Source organism: Coptis chinensis, chromosome 5, assembly GCF_015680905.1.
Source record: "Coptis chinensis isolate HL-2020 chromosome 5, ASM1568090v1, whole genome shotgun sequence".
NCBI lineage: Eukaryota > Viridiplantae > Streptophyta > Magnoliopsida > Ranunculales > Ranunculaceae > Coptis > Coptis chinensis.
Genome location: NC_141460.1, coordinates 17,677,041 through 17,693,717, shown reverse-complemented (window position 1 = coordinate 17,693,717; position 16,677 = coordinate 17,677,041). Strand labels below are relative to the sequence as shown.

Sequence of the window (16,677 nt, the reverse complement as noted above, 5' to 3'; positions counted from 1 at the left end):
TAAGTTTTAGATTTTTTTTTATGTTAATTATTATTATTTATGTTAGTTTATATCAAGTTTGTTGTTGTGTAATTAGTTTGAATTTGTTGCATTGTGTTAAAAAAAATTGAGTTGAAATTATATCGTATTGAATAGTTTGTTGTATTGCGTGTAATATGAATGTAGAAAGTACACATATGGAAAGTGCGTTGTGCACTTTCAAATGATGTGTCATGGTGGCATTGTTTGAAATAAAAAACGGATCCTAATTTTGTCACGGTTACTAACATTATAGCCGCCACACCATTTGGGAATTTTTTAAATTAAAATTCGGGACAAAATGATCAAGCATTGTTGTTTAGGATAGTTGAGCGGTGGTGGAAATCTACCTACACATTCCATTTCCCATGGGGTGAGCTTGGGATTACCCCTCTTGATTTCACAATGCTCGCGGGTATCCCAATTGGTTATGGAGATGTCATTCCTTTTTATGAAAATTTGGAGGTTTTTACTACAGCAATGAGTTTTTTTGAAAGTTTTGATTTGGTAGAAGATGATGAGAAAGACGAGTTCTTGAGATTATCGGCTGAGCAGTTTAAGAGAGGAGCTATAAATATGAGTTGGTTTACTTCGAGATACTTGAATAGGCTAAAGGAGAAGCCGAAAGACTACCATATTGGTGATGAGTCGATCCAAGAATATGTATGTGTCTTCCTCTTCTACTTTATCGCTGCGGTATTATTCAGATACTCTATAGTTTTTTACATATCGGGTGGGGCCGCTGTCTCAAACGTAGAGAGGATGTGAGATTATAATTGGGGTCAATCCATCTTGGCGTACCTCTACTGCTGGCTAGACCTCGCAGTTGAAACGAAAGTCACTAAAGGCAATTTGTGCGGCTTTGTTTGGATTATATCGGTAAATCTTATTTATTAAGTTATTGTTTCATTTCATTTATTTATCTAGTTATTAATGTTGACATTTTCGTTATTATATATATATATAATTTTATCTATTGATTTAGTATTGCTGGTACGAACATTTTTCGTGTAATGCATCCTGTGTTGAAGAGGTTGGAAGAGAATGAGACTCATGACCTGATTCCACGTATTCAAGCATGGGGGCTTCATCTTAGGCAGAGGGGGTATGGGGATCTACCGCATAATATTTATAACACTCGTCAACAGATTGAGCTTTTAGGAGCTACCCGAATTGAGTGGCAATCCTAGGCCGAGTCCTTCATGCATATTTCAGACCCCTTATGCGGATATTCCAGATGTTCTAGAGAACACTGAGTACCGTAGGCTATCCTATATGTGTCATAGAGCAAGGTTTCTTTCTCAGTGGCGAGTGATACTTGTAGGGTCAGTAATTGCATGGTACCTTGGGGACAGATGTTGGCGTCAAGTATCTGGAGAGATTGTTATACCTTACCCACCACCCATAGATATGATAGCCTCTAATATTCTTCCTGTAACTCTTGCACACTATAGAGAAAACCCAAATGATTGGCCAGACGCAACAACTGGGTTACTTCCAAAGCATTGAGGTCTGACATTCATTTCCCAGAAAGGAGTGGAGTTGCCATAGTCACAGCCTAGGGTGTTTCATGATATTGAGATGCTGCAAAGAACTTCACAGATATTTGATGAGTCTAACCTTTGGCACTGGGGCATGATTAATTCTCAGGGGGAAGAGATGAGCATACTTATTCCACCAGCAAATGCCGCATTGGTCACAGATTTGTCAGAACAGTTTGAGCAGTTAGCCATGGTTAGTATGATTTAAATTTATTCATGATTTGTTATTATTATTCACTACATGTAACATGCATTTGTTTTGTTAAACAGGAGGAAGTAAGGTCGGAGCTTCTTAACTACAGCTCTCTCAGTTATGCCATGCATGCTTCGTTCATGGAGTCCTCTCGTTAAAGTTTTGAGTACTTACAACAAGAGCGAAATCGAACTTTGCAGATTCAGAGACGTGTGCAAGAGTTGGAGAATGCTAGAAGTGCCACACTTCAGCCAGAGAAGTGACAACGACGTAGGGGGGAGAGCTCTTCGACCGAGCCTTCTCGTAGGGGGAGGAGGTCTCAGTAGATATTTTCTTCTAGTTTGTAATAAGTGTGTGCCATTACTTGTAATATGGTGATTGGGATTGTCGTTTGTAACGACTTCTTTATTAGCAGGTTTATATTGATGAGTTTTAGATATGAATATATCAATAAAACAAAGGAGGTTATGGCAAAAAAAATTCAGGAATTATAAGTTAGTTTTTTTACAGAGTTTTTGTGTTAGACTTGGGTGTTTTTCAGGATTGTTGTTTGTCTTATTTATTATTTCCAAAGTATATTAGCAGATTTTGGATATGAATATGTCAATAAAACAAATGAGGTTATGGAAAAAAAAATTCAAAAATTATAAGTTAGTAGGTTTCCAAAGTATATTGTATAATTTTTTCAGGAATTATAAGTTGGATTTCACTAATTTTTCAGGCTTGGTTCTGACAGAAATTATTTTAGGAATTATAAATTGTATTTTCACTCATTTCCTATGTCTTGGTTCTGACAGGATTTTTTTTAGGAATTTCACTCATTTTTTCAGGTTTGGTTCTGACAGGTTTTGACAGGAATACTGTATGATGTAGACCGAGATGGAATGTAACATCCCATCTGGCAATTTAAATCGAGACAAAATGTAACATCTCGTCTGGTTAATAGGTTTCTTGATTCCATACATTGGAATTATTGATGGTGGACCATACATACACATTATTGAGGGTACGTGTGTAATCACAATGATACATTTGGATAGAATGTGAATGTGTTGTCACTTGAAAAGTGAACAAAAATTTGATAAGATGTGTTGTCAATTGGAGAGTGGACCAAAATCTAACTATCACATGTGACCTTATCACATATAACCTTACCTTTCATATTTCGTTTTACTCTTCTTTCTTTTAGATGAAACAAACAAATAGCCATCTTCTTCCCCACAACCAAGTTAAAAATTGAAAAAATGTCTAGAAAAGATAGAATTGCATTCAACTAAAGTATATGGGGAGGATCTAGTAGTAATAGTTCATCTTCTGGTTTTACCGGGTCATCTTATGGTACTTCCGCTGAAGATGACTACATGGAAAAAATAAGAGATGAGCATAATGATATGATGAGGTGAAGGAGGAGGAGGAGGTTGCAGTTATTATCCACTGCTGGGGCATTAATGACCCAAGCAGCCATTGAAGATGTGGATACAGACAAACGCAATGGATCTGTGATAGGCATAACATATACGTTTAGAGATGGTGGTGATTTACATAAACAACAGATACTAAGGGATTACTTCACAACACCTTGTAGGTGGCCTCCTCATAAGTTTAGGCGAAGGTACATGATGAGTCGAGAGCTTTTTACGTATATGTTGAAAACTGTTGCAGCATTCGACGACTACTTCCAAGACAAGGTTGATGGATTGGGTCGGCAAGCAACTTCTGGGTTGCAAAAGGGATTAGATGTAGTTGAACAATTAGCAACTGCTTGTTCGTCTGATTCAACAGATCAGTATTTTCAAATTGGAGATTCCACAGCAGCTGTATCTATGAAGCGTTAGTGCAAGGCAATAATCACGGCATTTGAGGAAGAGTACTTGAGATTACCAACTGATGCAGACACGGCAAGGATATTAGCTGAAAATGCGGCAAGGGGTTTCCGAGGAATGTTTGGATCAATCGACTGTATACATTGGGTGTGGAAGAATTGTCCAACTGGATCGGCTGGACAACATGTAGGGTACAAGAAGGAACTAACTTTGGTACTTGAAGCCGTTGCAGACAAACACTATTGGATCTGGCATTGCTTCTTTGGCTTACCAGGTTCGCATAATGACATTAACGTGCTTCATCATTCTCATGTTTTTGAATCATTAGAGCAATGTGAGACTCCTGATGTTACTTTTAATGTGAATGGTAATGTCTACGATATGGGATATTATCTTGCTGATGGTATTTACCCAAAATGGGATTTGTTCAATCTATTCGTTATCCAAGAAATAAGCATGAAAAGATCTTTAGTTAACGTCAAGAAGCTGCAAGAAAAGATATTGAAAGGACGTTTGGAGTTTTGCTGGCAAGATGACATATTGTTAAGGCTTCTGCGCGTTGTCATAGTATTGTTGTTCTTGGAGACATAATGAAGGCATGCATTATAATGCATAATATGATTGTTGAGAATGAACGTGCAAGTGGAGTGTTGAGTTGGAAAGGTCAGAGGAAATAAACAATACATATGTTTTTTCAGAAAGATGATGGTTATCATTTTGTCTATCAGATGATTCAAGTAAGAAATAAAATCATAAATGAAGTTACACATACTAATCTTCAAAAGAACTTAGTTGAGCATATTTTTAATTGGACTGGTATTGAAGAAACAACAATACCAATTTATGATCCAAATTGGTCGGATCCAGAGGAAGGAGAAGGAGGGGAAAATTAAAATGGAAATGAAAGTGTATTTCCTATGTATTTCCTAATGTGAACTATGAAGTTCCAAAGTATTTCCTATATATTTCCTAATGTGAACTATGAAGTTTTAAAATATTTCCTATATAATTCCAAAAGTGAGCTATGAAGTTCTTATGTGTTTAATGAGCTGTGTTTTAATGAACTATATTACAATGCATTTTAATTTTATTGGTAACTGTATTTCTATGAAAATAATTATATTAGAAAGAACATACATAGTGCATTAATTAAAAAAAAAAACAGTGAAATTAAAATACATAGTTCAATAATTAAAAATACATTGAAATTAAAATGCATAGTGCATTAATTAAAAAGACAGTGAAATTAAAATACATAGTGCATTAATTAAAAAGACAATGAAATTAAAATACATAGTGCATTAATTAAAAAGACAATGAAATTAAAATACATAGTGCATTAATTAAAATAAAATACTATATATTACATAAGCTTAGTTAGAGTTAGAACCACCTCTAGCCCTTGTCCATTCAGTACGTATTTCAGCTTGTTGTTGCTCGATTATAAAAGCGGTATCAGGATGGAGGACACTTGTATCGGTCGCTAAAATCTTAGCTTCATATTGCATCTTTTGAAGCCGATTTTTTTCCAATTGAACCCGATTTTTTTCCATTTGAATCTGGTTTTTTCTTCTCTTGTCATTACAGTTCTTTGACCATATGCAAGCTCCCTTTCCCTAAGTTCTAATCACTTTTGTGTTTCATTTGCATCCTTTACAAATGTATCATCCAAACATGTAAAATAATCCTCCAACATACCAACTGATTTTTCTTGATTCCTCTTGGACTTGGTTTTCTTCGATCCAAGAGGACGTTCTATTTCTTGGTGAGAACCCTCCAATTCAACTCCACCAACACTTGATGAATTAGAAGTTGAATCTTTACCATCACTTTTGCGACATTTTTCCTTTGTGGGGCGGCTTGACCGTGTCTCAAAAACGTTACTCCACTTTGGATTATCCTTGAGTATAACATAACAATAATCAAGTGAAAAAGACGATATTTCTTGTTGTTGGTACGTCATCCTTGCCTCGGACAACTAAAAAATAAAATGGTGGTAATTAGACTAATATAATCACTAAGACTAAGATAATTAGACTAAGACTAAGATAATCAATAATTGACAAATTGACGAAGTTGTAATTACCCGACTTTGTATTGTTGTACCACTTGTATGTCGAGCCTCCACCGCATTCACAATTACAACAAATTTGTTCATCATTTTCGAAATATATTTATATTTACCACTAATTGAATCGGAAGACCTATCCGACCCACATGTTTGATTGAACTCGTTTGTTATATGATTCCAAAATCATTTTGCATTTTGGAAAGCATCAACAATAGAGTCTTCATTAATTTTTATCCAAGCAAGACGGAGCTTGATCTTCGGACATGCTAAAGTGAGTATTTGTTTTTGCATGAGTGTTACCACTTGCTTGAGTTGCTTGAGATGCTTGAGATGCCATTTGATATATATATATTTTTGAAGAATTGATTTTGAAGAAGAAGAAATATGATTGTTGGAAGTGTGAGTTGTAATGGAATAAATGTTGTATATATACAAATTTTTTAATTTTTGACTGTTTTTGACCGTTCTGACTTTCTGACCGTTGGTGAACTAGCCGTTAGGACTCCGGACGGGATGTTCGATTCCGTCTGAAAAAAAAGAAATATAGCGAGACGGGACGTTGGATTCCGTCTGTTGAGTTTTGTAATTCAACATCCCGTCCGAAGTTCACAAGTCAGCCACTATCTCAGTTGAAGGTACCTTGGTAATGACTTGGGAAAATAGTCACTCTCGTTTTCACCTCTGCATTGAGTACTGGATTTGAACAAAAAAGAGGTGAAAATTTTCACATTCCATTCTTTTTCACCTGCATTGGGAATGCTCTTACATTCTTTAGGATCTCTACACTATAATATAGTTTCAGCATAATATATTTTACATTAATTTATCAGAAATTGGAAAAGAAAAATGAAAATAGTGAAAATACCATTATCTCGCAGCATCAGAGAAAACAGAAAAAGAAAAGAAAAAAGAACGAAAGCCTGTGGTGAAGGGAACCCAAACAAGTACTAGATCTCGACTTGTATTTTCTCTCTCATCCCAACGAACGTGGGCATTAACATTAACATAGAACTTCTGGTCTTAATAAGTAAGTAAGTTAAAGTACAAAAAACTGTCCCAACAAAAAACACTTATTAGGGTTTCTTCCACTGGATCACGATTCTCTCTCTCTACCGATCTATTATTTTCTCTCTTCACTCAATTTAGATCCACTCCCCCTCTTTTTTTTTTTAATTTTTTTTTAATCTTTATCACGTGATTAGCATGTGAGCACCTTCTGTCTTCAACATTTTATTTGAGATCATTAAATTCCACGAACACAACTCAACTCAACTCAACTGATCCTCGAGTTTAAACTCCCTTAATTGTGGTGGCGTGTGTTTTACGTTTAGTTAGTTAGTTGGTTAGTTAGTTAGTTAGTTGAATTAAGTGGCAATGAGACATTAGTATTGTATTTGGCTAACATTTTAAGAGTGAGTGTTTTTTTGGGTGAGCAAATGATGCCGCCGTCTCCGGCATTCAGGGAGAATAATAGAAAAGAGAATCATAGGCGGGGACGTAGTCTTGAAAGTGGACTACTCATTAGAGACAAAGATGATGATCTTACTTTGTTTAACGAGATGCAAACTAGAGAACGGGACAATTTTTTGCTTCATTCCACGGATGATCTTGATGACGCGTTATGTAAGTATACCCAACTTATTATGTCCTTAATTTTTGGAATTGGTGATTTTTCTTATTTGAATTATATGTTTTGCAGCAACGAAATTGAGATACTTTTCAGATTTTAAGCTTGGGATTTCTATTCCGGTTAGAGGAGAGAGCAGTGAACTACTTAATGTGGACGGTGATAAGAATGATTATGACTGGTGGGTACCAATTCTACACTTATGGTATCTTACATTTAATATCTAAATTGTTGTTGACTATTTATTGTTATGCTTAGTGTAATTGCGGTGTAAAGATACTGTTGTAGTTTATGGATATTTATGTTTAGCCTTGTTGTATTTATACTAAAAATACCCGGGCCTCCGGTTTAAATATTTAGAGTAGGAAGAAAATGAGATACACAAAATTTTCGTCTCATGTAATGTAAGTTTAATTATGAAGTGGTCAAAGATTTAATCCTCAAATATAATTCTTATTTCATTTCTTGTACTATCAAAGTGTATTCACAGCCTATTCCTGTACGAGAAGAATCAGATATAAGTACAGGTGTCAATTAACTGTGAAATTAAGATATTTGTCTGTTATCAGGTTGCTTTTGGTCACAGCCCTTTTTTTTTGTCCCAATCAATTAAAGATATGTATTTATCAATTAAGGAAGGTTTCACCCGATTGTGATGTCCCTACCATAGCAAGATGCTAAGACCATCTCCAACCGTTTCCCTCACAATACCCTGCATCTGCATTATCTAGTAAGCAGTGGGTATTAATGGCGGGATGCAATGTCAACCTCCATCAGAGGAATGCATGGGATGCCAGTTGCAATTGTGTCCTAGACCCTACTTCTTACTTTGTTGCTACATTATGGGGCTTTACATATCTGGACGCCAATAAGGATGGCATCTGAACTGTGTGGGGTTCCCGTTGGGGTGGCTCCTGAGACCACTGCATATCTGCAAACTTCACCGTATGAGAAATATGGCATGTGTTTTGCAGATGTGGGAATGCGTTTGTTGGGCATGGTAGGAGGTGAATTTCACTATATTCTTTTGTAATAAGGACGGTTGGAGTTGGTCTAAGCGACTTAAGCATATACCTATCACTTAAATTTTCAATCTCGCACCCCCACCCAATTGTTGCACTCAAACACAACCTTGTACATCCGAACAGCAAACCTATATTGATTAAATTGTATGATGTCGGTATACATATTTTCAAAAAACAATTCCCACCAGAGTCAAATCAGTTTGGCTGTGGTCTTAATCTTCGTTTCCATCTCCATCTTCATTTAGAGATTCCCTATCATCATTTCTGTCTCTAGATAATCATAAGCAAAGACTAGAGGAACTTATAGGAACAATCCTGTTGTAGTTCGACCACTCTATTATATACTGTTTGTACATCAATGGTAGATGAATATATTGGCATCTGAGTAACCTTGACTCAGATGCGTGTCTTGGTGTCTGACACAGCATCCCGAAGCACTTTGAACAGGGGGACACAACTATGTTAATACTTGGTGTTTAGACGAGCTGAGCCCAACTCCTATTATCTACTTTAAATGCGGTATCTGTACCAAATTAATTCAAATTACGGAGTCAAATTGATGATACCTACATAATGTTGGAATATAGCTGATTAATTATAAATATGAATAAGATGCATATTTATAAAAAAAAAGTATTAATGTTTTTTACGTTGGGTTTTATCACCTTAATTAACTGTTTGTGATACTAATACGAGGGTATATGCTATTGGACTGAAGGTTATTGACTCCTCCAGACACCCCACTTTTTGCTTCATTGGATGATGAGTTTCCATCGATAAATCTTTCCCACAGGGGAAGGCCTCGAAGTCAGCCCATTCCTATCACAAGATCAACCACTGTAAGTCATAGACCGGCACTTCTTTGTTTCTTATTTTACGTGCTGTTGATCAACATGGTTCTCAACAGTTTATCTTAAATTAAAAAAAAACGATTGAGAGATGTCTTTGATGGCAAATGATTTTTGTTAACTGCTTATTCTTCTTCAGTTTAGTATCAATCGTTTACTTTATTTTTGCCTTGACTTTTTCTTTTAATGTATTGCAGACAACGAAAAGTAACAGGACCAGTAGGACTAGTGCAAGCCCTCATAGACTAAGCCCATCCCCTCGATCTGGCAGTAGTACATTCCAATCAAGAGGAAGGACACTATCAGCTCCTCACTCCAGTTCAACTCCTATCTTACGACCCAGCACACCATCGCGTAGTCCATCTAGATCTACTACACCAAATAAACCCTCAACGCCTGCTCTGAGGTCTTCTACACCCACCCCCCGTAGGATGAGCACAGGGTCTAGCATCACTGTGGCTTCTTCAGGAAGAACAGGAACATCCCCTGTAAAACCAAGTAGGGGAAATTCAGCTTCACCAAAATTGCATGCCTGGCAATCAAATATGCCAGGTTTTTCTTCAGAGGCACCTCCAAACCTTCGTACTTCTTTGGCAGATCGTCCAGCATCATATGTAAGGGGATCCTCACCGGCGTCCAGGAATGGGAGGGGTTTGTCACCAGCATCCAGCAATGGTAGAGGGTTGTCACCAGTATCCAGTAGTGCGAGGGGTTTATCACCGGCATCCAGAAATGGGAAGGACTCATCCTCTAAAAGGCAGTCAATGTCACCCACTGCATCTAGAAGTGCCAGTTCGTCATGTAGTCATGATCGGGACCAATTTAGCTCCCAGAGTAAAGGGTCTGTGGCATCATCTGGCGATGATGATATTGATTCTTTGCAGTCATTCAGTGTGAGTGTTTCAGACCACTCAGCTGTAAAAAAAGTTGGAACGTATCCAAGTAGCAGACCACAGACATTCTCCAAGAAGCAGCCCAGAGTACTGTCAAGTTCTGCTCCAAAAAGATCCTTTGATTCTGCATTACGACAAATGGTATGCACTTGTTCTCTTGCTGTGACTCGTATTGAAATGATTGTGCAATTTAGATAAATTGGTCAGGTGTTTAGCACTAGAACCTGATTGTCTAATTCAGAAATTTAGATAAATTGGTCAGTTTGCACGATCTCTGTTTGGATGACTTGTATTAAATCCTGGATGCTCTAAACTCACTTTATACACCTCTTTCCAAGCTAGCAGTAGAATTTATGGAGGCTCAGAGGGTATCAGTTAGTATCAGTGATTACAAACTGATGATGGCAAATATTGGCACTAGACCGTGTCTCACTTTTTCTGTTCACTTGTTTTGGTTTCTAATGGGTTAATATCGTCAAAAAGCAGCACGTGGGAAAAAGAGAGAAGATATATTATAATCAATGTGTCTTTAACAGTCTATTTTTGTTTCCAATCTAATTATCTTTTTCGAAGTTTTGCTTAATCTGTACATAATTTTAGTCATCACGATAATGGGGCAGGATAACTAGCCATCCCAAGTAGATACTAGACACCCCGACTCAAAGGTGAACTTACACAAGGAGCTAAGGGCTCATCTTTGGTGGATATGTTCTCCCCATTGTGGAGATCATATCCACCAAAATCAGCTCATTTGAGTATGTCTAACCTAATAAAAAGTGTTGTAAAACTGAAAAGTTATGGACCTTCAGATAAATCATTAAATTTGACCACAACTTTTGACACGGTTACACATAATCAAATGAGCTTATTTTTTATCCATATAATCTTGTGTAAGCCACTTTTGAGTTGGGGTGTCTACTTGGGAATTGGGATGGCTAGGTATCCTGCCCCCACGGTATAAACGGAATAAACTCAATAAAGCGTGACAATAGAACTCAATCATATACCTATCGCTTAATATAGATACAAAATTCTACATGAATTTCATCCTGAATGGTGACAGGTTGACATGAATGGTATTCTGCCTTTGTCAATGTAGGATCGAAGGAGTCCTCAAAATATGTTCAGACCGCTTTTGTCGAGTGTCCCAAGCACTACGTTCTATGCTGGAAAAGGAAGCTCTTCTCATCGTCCTTTGGTCTCTAGAAACTCCTCGGTCACAACAAGCAGTAATGCAAGTTCTGAACAAGGTGCAAGTTTTGCACCTGATACTGAGGGTAGTGATCATGACCAAGAGCACAGAGAAACAGAATGGGGGAAGGCACCTTATCCTGATTCTCAAGATGAGGTATTTATCTTTGATAAGGTGGATGATGAAACTGTTGGGAATGTACATGATGAGAAGCTTGACGTAGCTCCTGGTGAGTCCGAAAGTGCTAAAAGTGAAGTCAAGACAGGTGAATTCAGAAACTTCAGCCAAGACATTGCTTCTGTGGCTGTTATTTCTGAATCTGCTTCTGCCCAGGATGAGCTGTTAGAAGCTGGTGCTCAGGAAAACACAATGACCTGTTTAAAATGTGGCAGGAAGTTCAAAGTCATCGAGCCCATAGAAGAAGAGTACAGCGATATTTGCCCATTATGCATTGAGAAAGGTGGATGCTTTAATCTCTCCACTACCGAGACCTCAGTAGTCCTTCAGGGCCCCACAGTGCACTCTGAGTTAACTGTGAAAGAAACTGAATCTTTTGACGAATTCAATCCTGAGAAGTCAGTGCCTGAGCTGCCAGAATTTACTAGTAAAACTGAAGCCATGCTTTTCCGGGATGAAACAAATGATGGGAAAGGTAAGAGTTGCTTGTCTGACAGTTCCATAGAGAAGTCTATGGAGGAAGGGGAAAAGTATTTTGTCGATCAGCAGCTTTTGAGCCAAATGGAAGTTGGTTCAAATCAGTCTACAAGTGACTCTGTAGATCAGCAATTGCAGCATTTAAATGCCTATCCTAGCTCGAAGGTTGATGTTTCTCAAGGTGTGGGTATTTCTCTACTGCTAAAGAAGTCAAGTAGTAGCAAGTGGCCTGTTGTTCAAGGACGGACATTTACTGCAAGCAGTACACCTTTGGATGAGCTCTCTTATGCCAGAGACAGCTTAAATAGTATTAGGAGCTCTATAGGCCATGGAAGTGCTTCAACGTCATCATCTGTTGATCTAAGCTCGTCTAGACAAACAGATGGCCGTGTTCAACGACAATACAGCTTGCGGAAAGCTGAAGTTGAGAGTTCCAGGCACGCAACAAACATAAAATCTCTAAGTTGTGGATCATCGTTCTCTGGGATTTCAAATCACACGCATCATGGTATGGGATTTGATATGAGCACAAGTGAAGAAAACTTTGATGTTTCTGCTGGAAAGATGGAATTCGAGGCCTTAGAAGAAACAATAGCAGATCAAGAAAAGGTTAGAGATGCAGAATCAGACTCTTTTATGAGGGCAGTCATTCCTGAAGAAGATAAATTTGATCGTACTGAGAGTTCTGGAATGATGGATGCTTCTGGTTTGGATGTTTTAAGCCGAACCCCAAGCATTCAGTTAGCCACATCTTTAAGTGAGGATGACTGTATTTCATCTAGTAATGCTGAGGAGTTTGCCAATAAAGCTAGTCTCTCCGAAATGGAAATATCATCTATAAATCAAGAAACTTTTTCTATAGAGGGAAACACTGTGTTAAACGATGGCATCTCTGGAGTTGAACTCGTCGAAGATTATACCCATGACTCCTCGGTTATGGTATCAGGGAACGTAAGAATGGATCCAGAGTGTACCCCTGGTTCACAAAATGAGTCTCTAAGTTCAAAGATCATTGTGGATGAACTTCAAGAGCTTTCTGTTTCTACGAGTCCAGAGAACGACGTACTGGCCTCAGAATCTTGCATCAAAGCGCTTGCTGATGACATACTCGGTATGTGTTCTCCTGCGTAGTAATTTTTCACTGATCTATAGATAGCGTTACTTTAGTTGTTTCTCCATCACTTTCAAACAAACTACATATGCTAGGATCAGCTGCACATGGGAATGTTTCCCAGGGAAACCACTTTTTAATAGACATGCGATTTGAGCATGCAAGGAAATTTCCTCCACTCTCAAAATGCAGGGAGGGCATGAGGAAACTTTTATCAGCTTTACAAATTCTTAAAGCTCTTGAAGGTGGGGAAATGTTTCCTTGTATGTCTCTATCTCATGAAGTTTTCTACTAAAAGGTGTGGTTCTCGGGTAAAAGTAAAATTCCCATGTGCAATCAAATACACCCTTAGACTAGATCCTGTTCAGATATGATGTTACCATTCTTTTAATTAGTTGAAACAGTTATATTTTGAAAAGTTAACACTTACAGATGTGGGACATTTTATTCGGAACAATCTCATCTAGCCTAGTTTTCACTCTAACGTTGGAGGCACCAAAATGTGATGGGAGGCCAGTTGCTTTTAACTTTAGTTTATCTTGTAGTTGGTATACCGTATTTTCTCCAATTCTTGTTGTTGATTAGTTTAGGTATAAGTTAGTTATTGTTTAGCCTAATTTGATAATTTGGTGTCTGGTACACTGACAGTGTACTTTCTCCAGGCTAATACTTACTGCCAGACATTTATTTTAATGGTGTTTTCATATACCTGTCCATTAAGTACACAACTTTACTACTGAAAGGTAGTATTTCTGCTTCAACCGCAGTCAATGGGGTAGGAGAAGTCAGCCAACTGAAAGGGGGTATTTCTGCTTTTTTGAATCGAGATGCTTTCTGGTTCAAAGACTCATGGGGAGGCTAAAGTCTATGGGGTAGGAGAACTGGATAAGTTGGGGGGATATTGGTAATGTTATGGGGTTTGAAGTGGAAAATTTTATGTCGATTTACTGGGGTAGGGGGCAAAAAGCACGTCAAATGATATATTGGATAAGGTGCTTGAGAAGGTGGAGTTAGTAAGGTTGAGTGTCCTTAATGCCTTTTTTACCAATTTCCCAACTATTTTATTACCTCTTTACAATTAATGATAGAGTGATTGACCAACTAAGAATGGTGTTTATAAGGTTTGTGTGGGGCAGTAGTGAGGATAAGAGGAAGGTTCATTGGGTTGGATGGAAGAGGCTTTGTCATAGTAAGGAAGAAGGGGGTCTTGGGTGTAAGTGTTTATTTGCCATGGGGGAAGCATTGCGAGCAAAATGATTGTGGAGATATGGAGAGGAATAAAATCATCTTTGGAGGAGGGTAATAGCGGATAAAAATGGGAAAATGTATATTGAGATAAATATGGGAAAGGGGGTAGTGGATGGAAACCGAATCAACCTCAGGGGTGTTATGGTATTACAGTATGGAGGAGCATCATGAATGGGTGGGAATTTTTAAAGGGTTTATTCTACTTCTGGCAGAGAATAGTTCCATAGCACAAATGGCTTGGAGAGAGACCACTTTGTGAGCATTATGCTATTATCAATGATCTTATGGAAAACAAAATTGCTAAGGTAGGAGATTATGCTAGAAGAGGCGTGAATGGGATGGAATGGGACCTTGAGTAGGAGTCTAAACGATTGGGAGGATGGGTTCTTGCCAAGAATCATTCGAGAAGAGTGTTGAAACCACAAGGTTATAACAGATTTTCTGATGCCCAAAACACCCCTCATGTGTCTATCATGTGTTTCGTGACAACGAAAGATTGTGGAGGCAATTTTATTGGCGCCAAACTCATTTATTCAGTTAGGATTAAGCAAAAGAAGAGAGCTCATCATCTTCAGTTGGAGAACTCATCGTCTTCGTTATCAAAGTATGTTTCTTTGCTAGGTTATGGCTGTGTGTTTCCTCAGAGTTAGACACCTGGCAGTGGACCCGTATACACCAATATTCATAAATTTAGTATTTGGCCCTTCCTGTAATTCATTTTTTTTTGGTTTTGGGCCCCTTACTATAACTTTAGTTGGAAATTTTGATTCTTCCAAAGTAGTCATTGTCTATGACTCTATGGGTAGCAGTTTCAAACTTCAACGAAGATGCTAGTATGACATTTCGACGAATATGAAGAGGAATTAGCCATTGAAGATGAGTGATGAGATGGGGTTTTGAGGCGGTTGAAGTTGATACCCAACAGCTTAGCCATAGGATGCCCAACAGCTCTATTACAAGATGGATGCACGTGTCCATCTCATTACTTAACTATCTTGAACCAGTTTGAGCAAAACACGTGAAGGGTATTTTGGGCATCAGAAGAAACTAATTGTCAAAACTCAATTCAATTAGTGATCAACAAAGTCAACTGACAGTCATGGGGACAAAATCTAAACAGCAATCTTAGGAGGGCCAAAGCCTACTTACCACATTTTTAGAAGGGCCAAAATCTAAAAACCCAATCTATAATTATTTTTGTCTACGGGATCACTGGAGTGTCCTTTTTGTATTTTTGATTAATGTTTGTAGAAGCTGCACATCTAGGTCATTGATGTGCTGACTGCTGGGTAATGTGGGATTATTTTGTTGACAGATAAAAACGTATATGATCTATGTCGCAAATATCATATGTTTCTACTTTTCTAGTTACAACTCACCACTCCTACATTCATGGAGTGAATTGGTCTCCAATAGTTGAACATGTTTACCTTTGGTTTTCATCTCTTCACAAGAGGGGGACTCCTGCTTCTTAACATAGATATCTATACTGGCTTAGGATCTCCATATACTTTAGTAATGGCTCAGGCCTCAGGAAAACCTATAAGCCAATTCATACAATCTCAATGTGACCTCTAAATCATCATATATTAACACTTTCTTTGTTCTTTACAGAGGAATCAACTGTAACTATTGAGGGACATGGAAGACACAAGTCCAGAAGCCTAACCTTGGAAGAAGCTACTGATACCATCCTCTTCTGCAGCTCTATCATTCAAAATCTAGCTTACCAGGCTGCAACCATTGGGATGGAAAAGGAACCACTGGTTCCCTTGGAGGGGTCCCGACCAACAGTTACTGTCTTGGGGAAATCCAGTCCGGACAGGAAGGATCCACGTGGTAGGAACAGTAATAAACGCACTCCAAAATCAAATAAGTCTAGACCGAAGCAAGTGGAAACAGAGGTAAGAACTGCCTCTCCAAAGACCGAAATAAAAGACCATGCATCTATTGAGCATGGTTTGGAGCTTCCAAAACGTGTCGACAGTGCAAAGCCTCTTAAGCCCGAAGCCAAATGCAATTGCACGGTGATGTAAAAATTATGTATCAATCTACAGGTTGTTCATTATCTTATCTCTACATGACTTGCTTGCTGCATCCGGGTTTGCCGAGTGTTTGTATTTAAGATCTTTCACATTTTGTGGGCATGTCATAGATAGCCCTAATAGTTTGTGCTTGTCCCAATTTATTTGTAAGAGCAAACAAGTTGTGTAAGTTACATAATCATGTAAAGTGTTATTATTCTTTTGGTAATCTCACCATAGAATTCAGAGGTTTTTGCTATCACGCAGTATTTTTTCAGTTCTTCCTGTTCCCAGTCAGTCCTACACAACTTGAAGGTGTATATTGAGAGAGCCAGTATCCAGTGATTTTTGTTGTACATTATTTTCTTTCTTTTAATTTTTAGCTTCTGTCTGGTTTTGGAATGTAGGA

General features: G+C 37.9%; 1 protein-coding gene across 1 annotated transcript; it reads left to right on the top strand.

The window, feature by feature from the left end:
* Positions 1-6,570: 6,570 nt before the first annotated feature.
* Positions 6,571-16,527, top strand: LOC147496941 (RUN/FYVE domain protein). Its single transcript, XM_086559763.1, has 6 exons — positions 6,571-7,269; positions 7,346-7,454; positions 9,017-9,137; positions 9,344-10,180; positions 11,139-12,996; positions 15,859-16,527. The coding sequence occupies exons 1-6, from the start codon at positions 7,083-7,085 to the stop codon at positions 16,278-16,280; spliced, it is 3,534 nt and encodes a 1,177-aa protein (XP_086415889.1). The 5' UTR covers positions 6,571-7,082; the 3' UTR covers positions 16,281-16,527.
* Positions 16,528-16,677: the final 150 nt, after the last annotated feature.

Bases quoted from the DNA above. Each gene is read 5' to 3' on its own strand.
- LOC147496941 (XM_086559763.1), top strand. From the start codon at position 7,083: ATGATGCCGCCGTCTCCGGCATTCAGGGAGAATAATAGAAAAGAGAAT. The intron at 10,181-11,138 runs GTATGCACTTGT...TTGTCAATGTAG, and splicing joins ATTCTGCATTACGACAAATG to GATCGAAGGAGTCCTCAAAA. The intron at 12,997-15,858 runs GTATGTGTTCTC...TGTTCTTTACAG, and splicing joins GCTTGCTGATGACATACTCG to AGGAATCAACTGTAACTATT.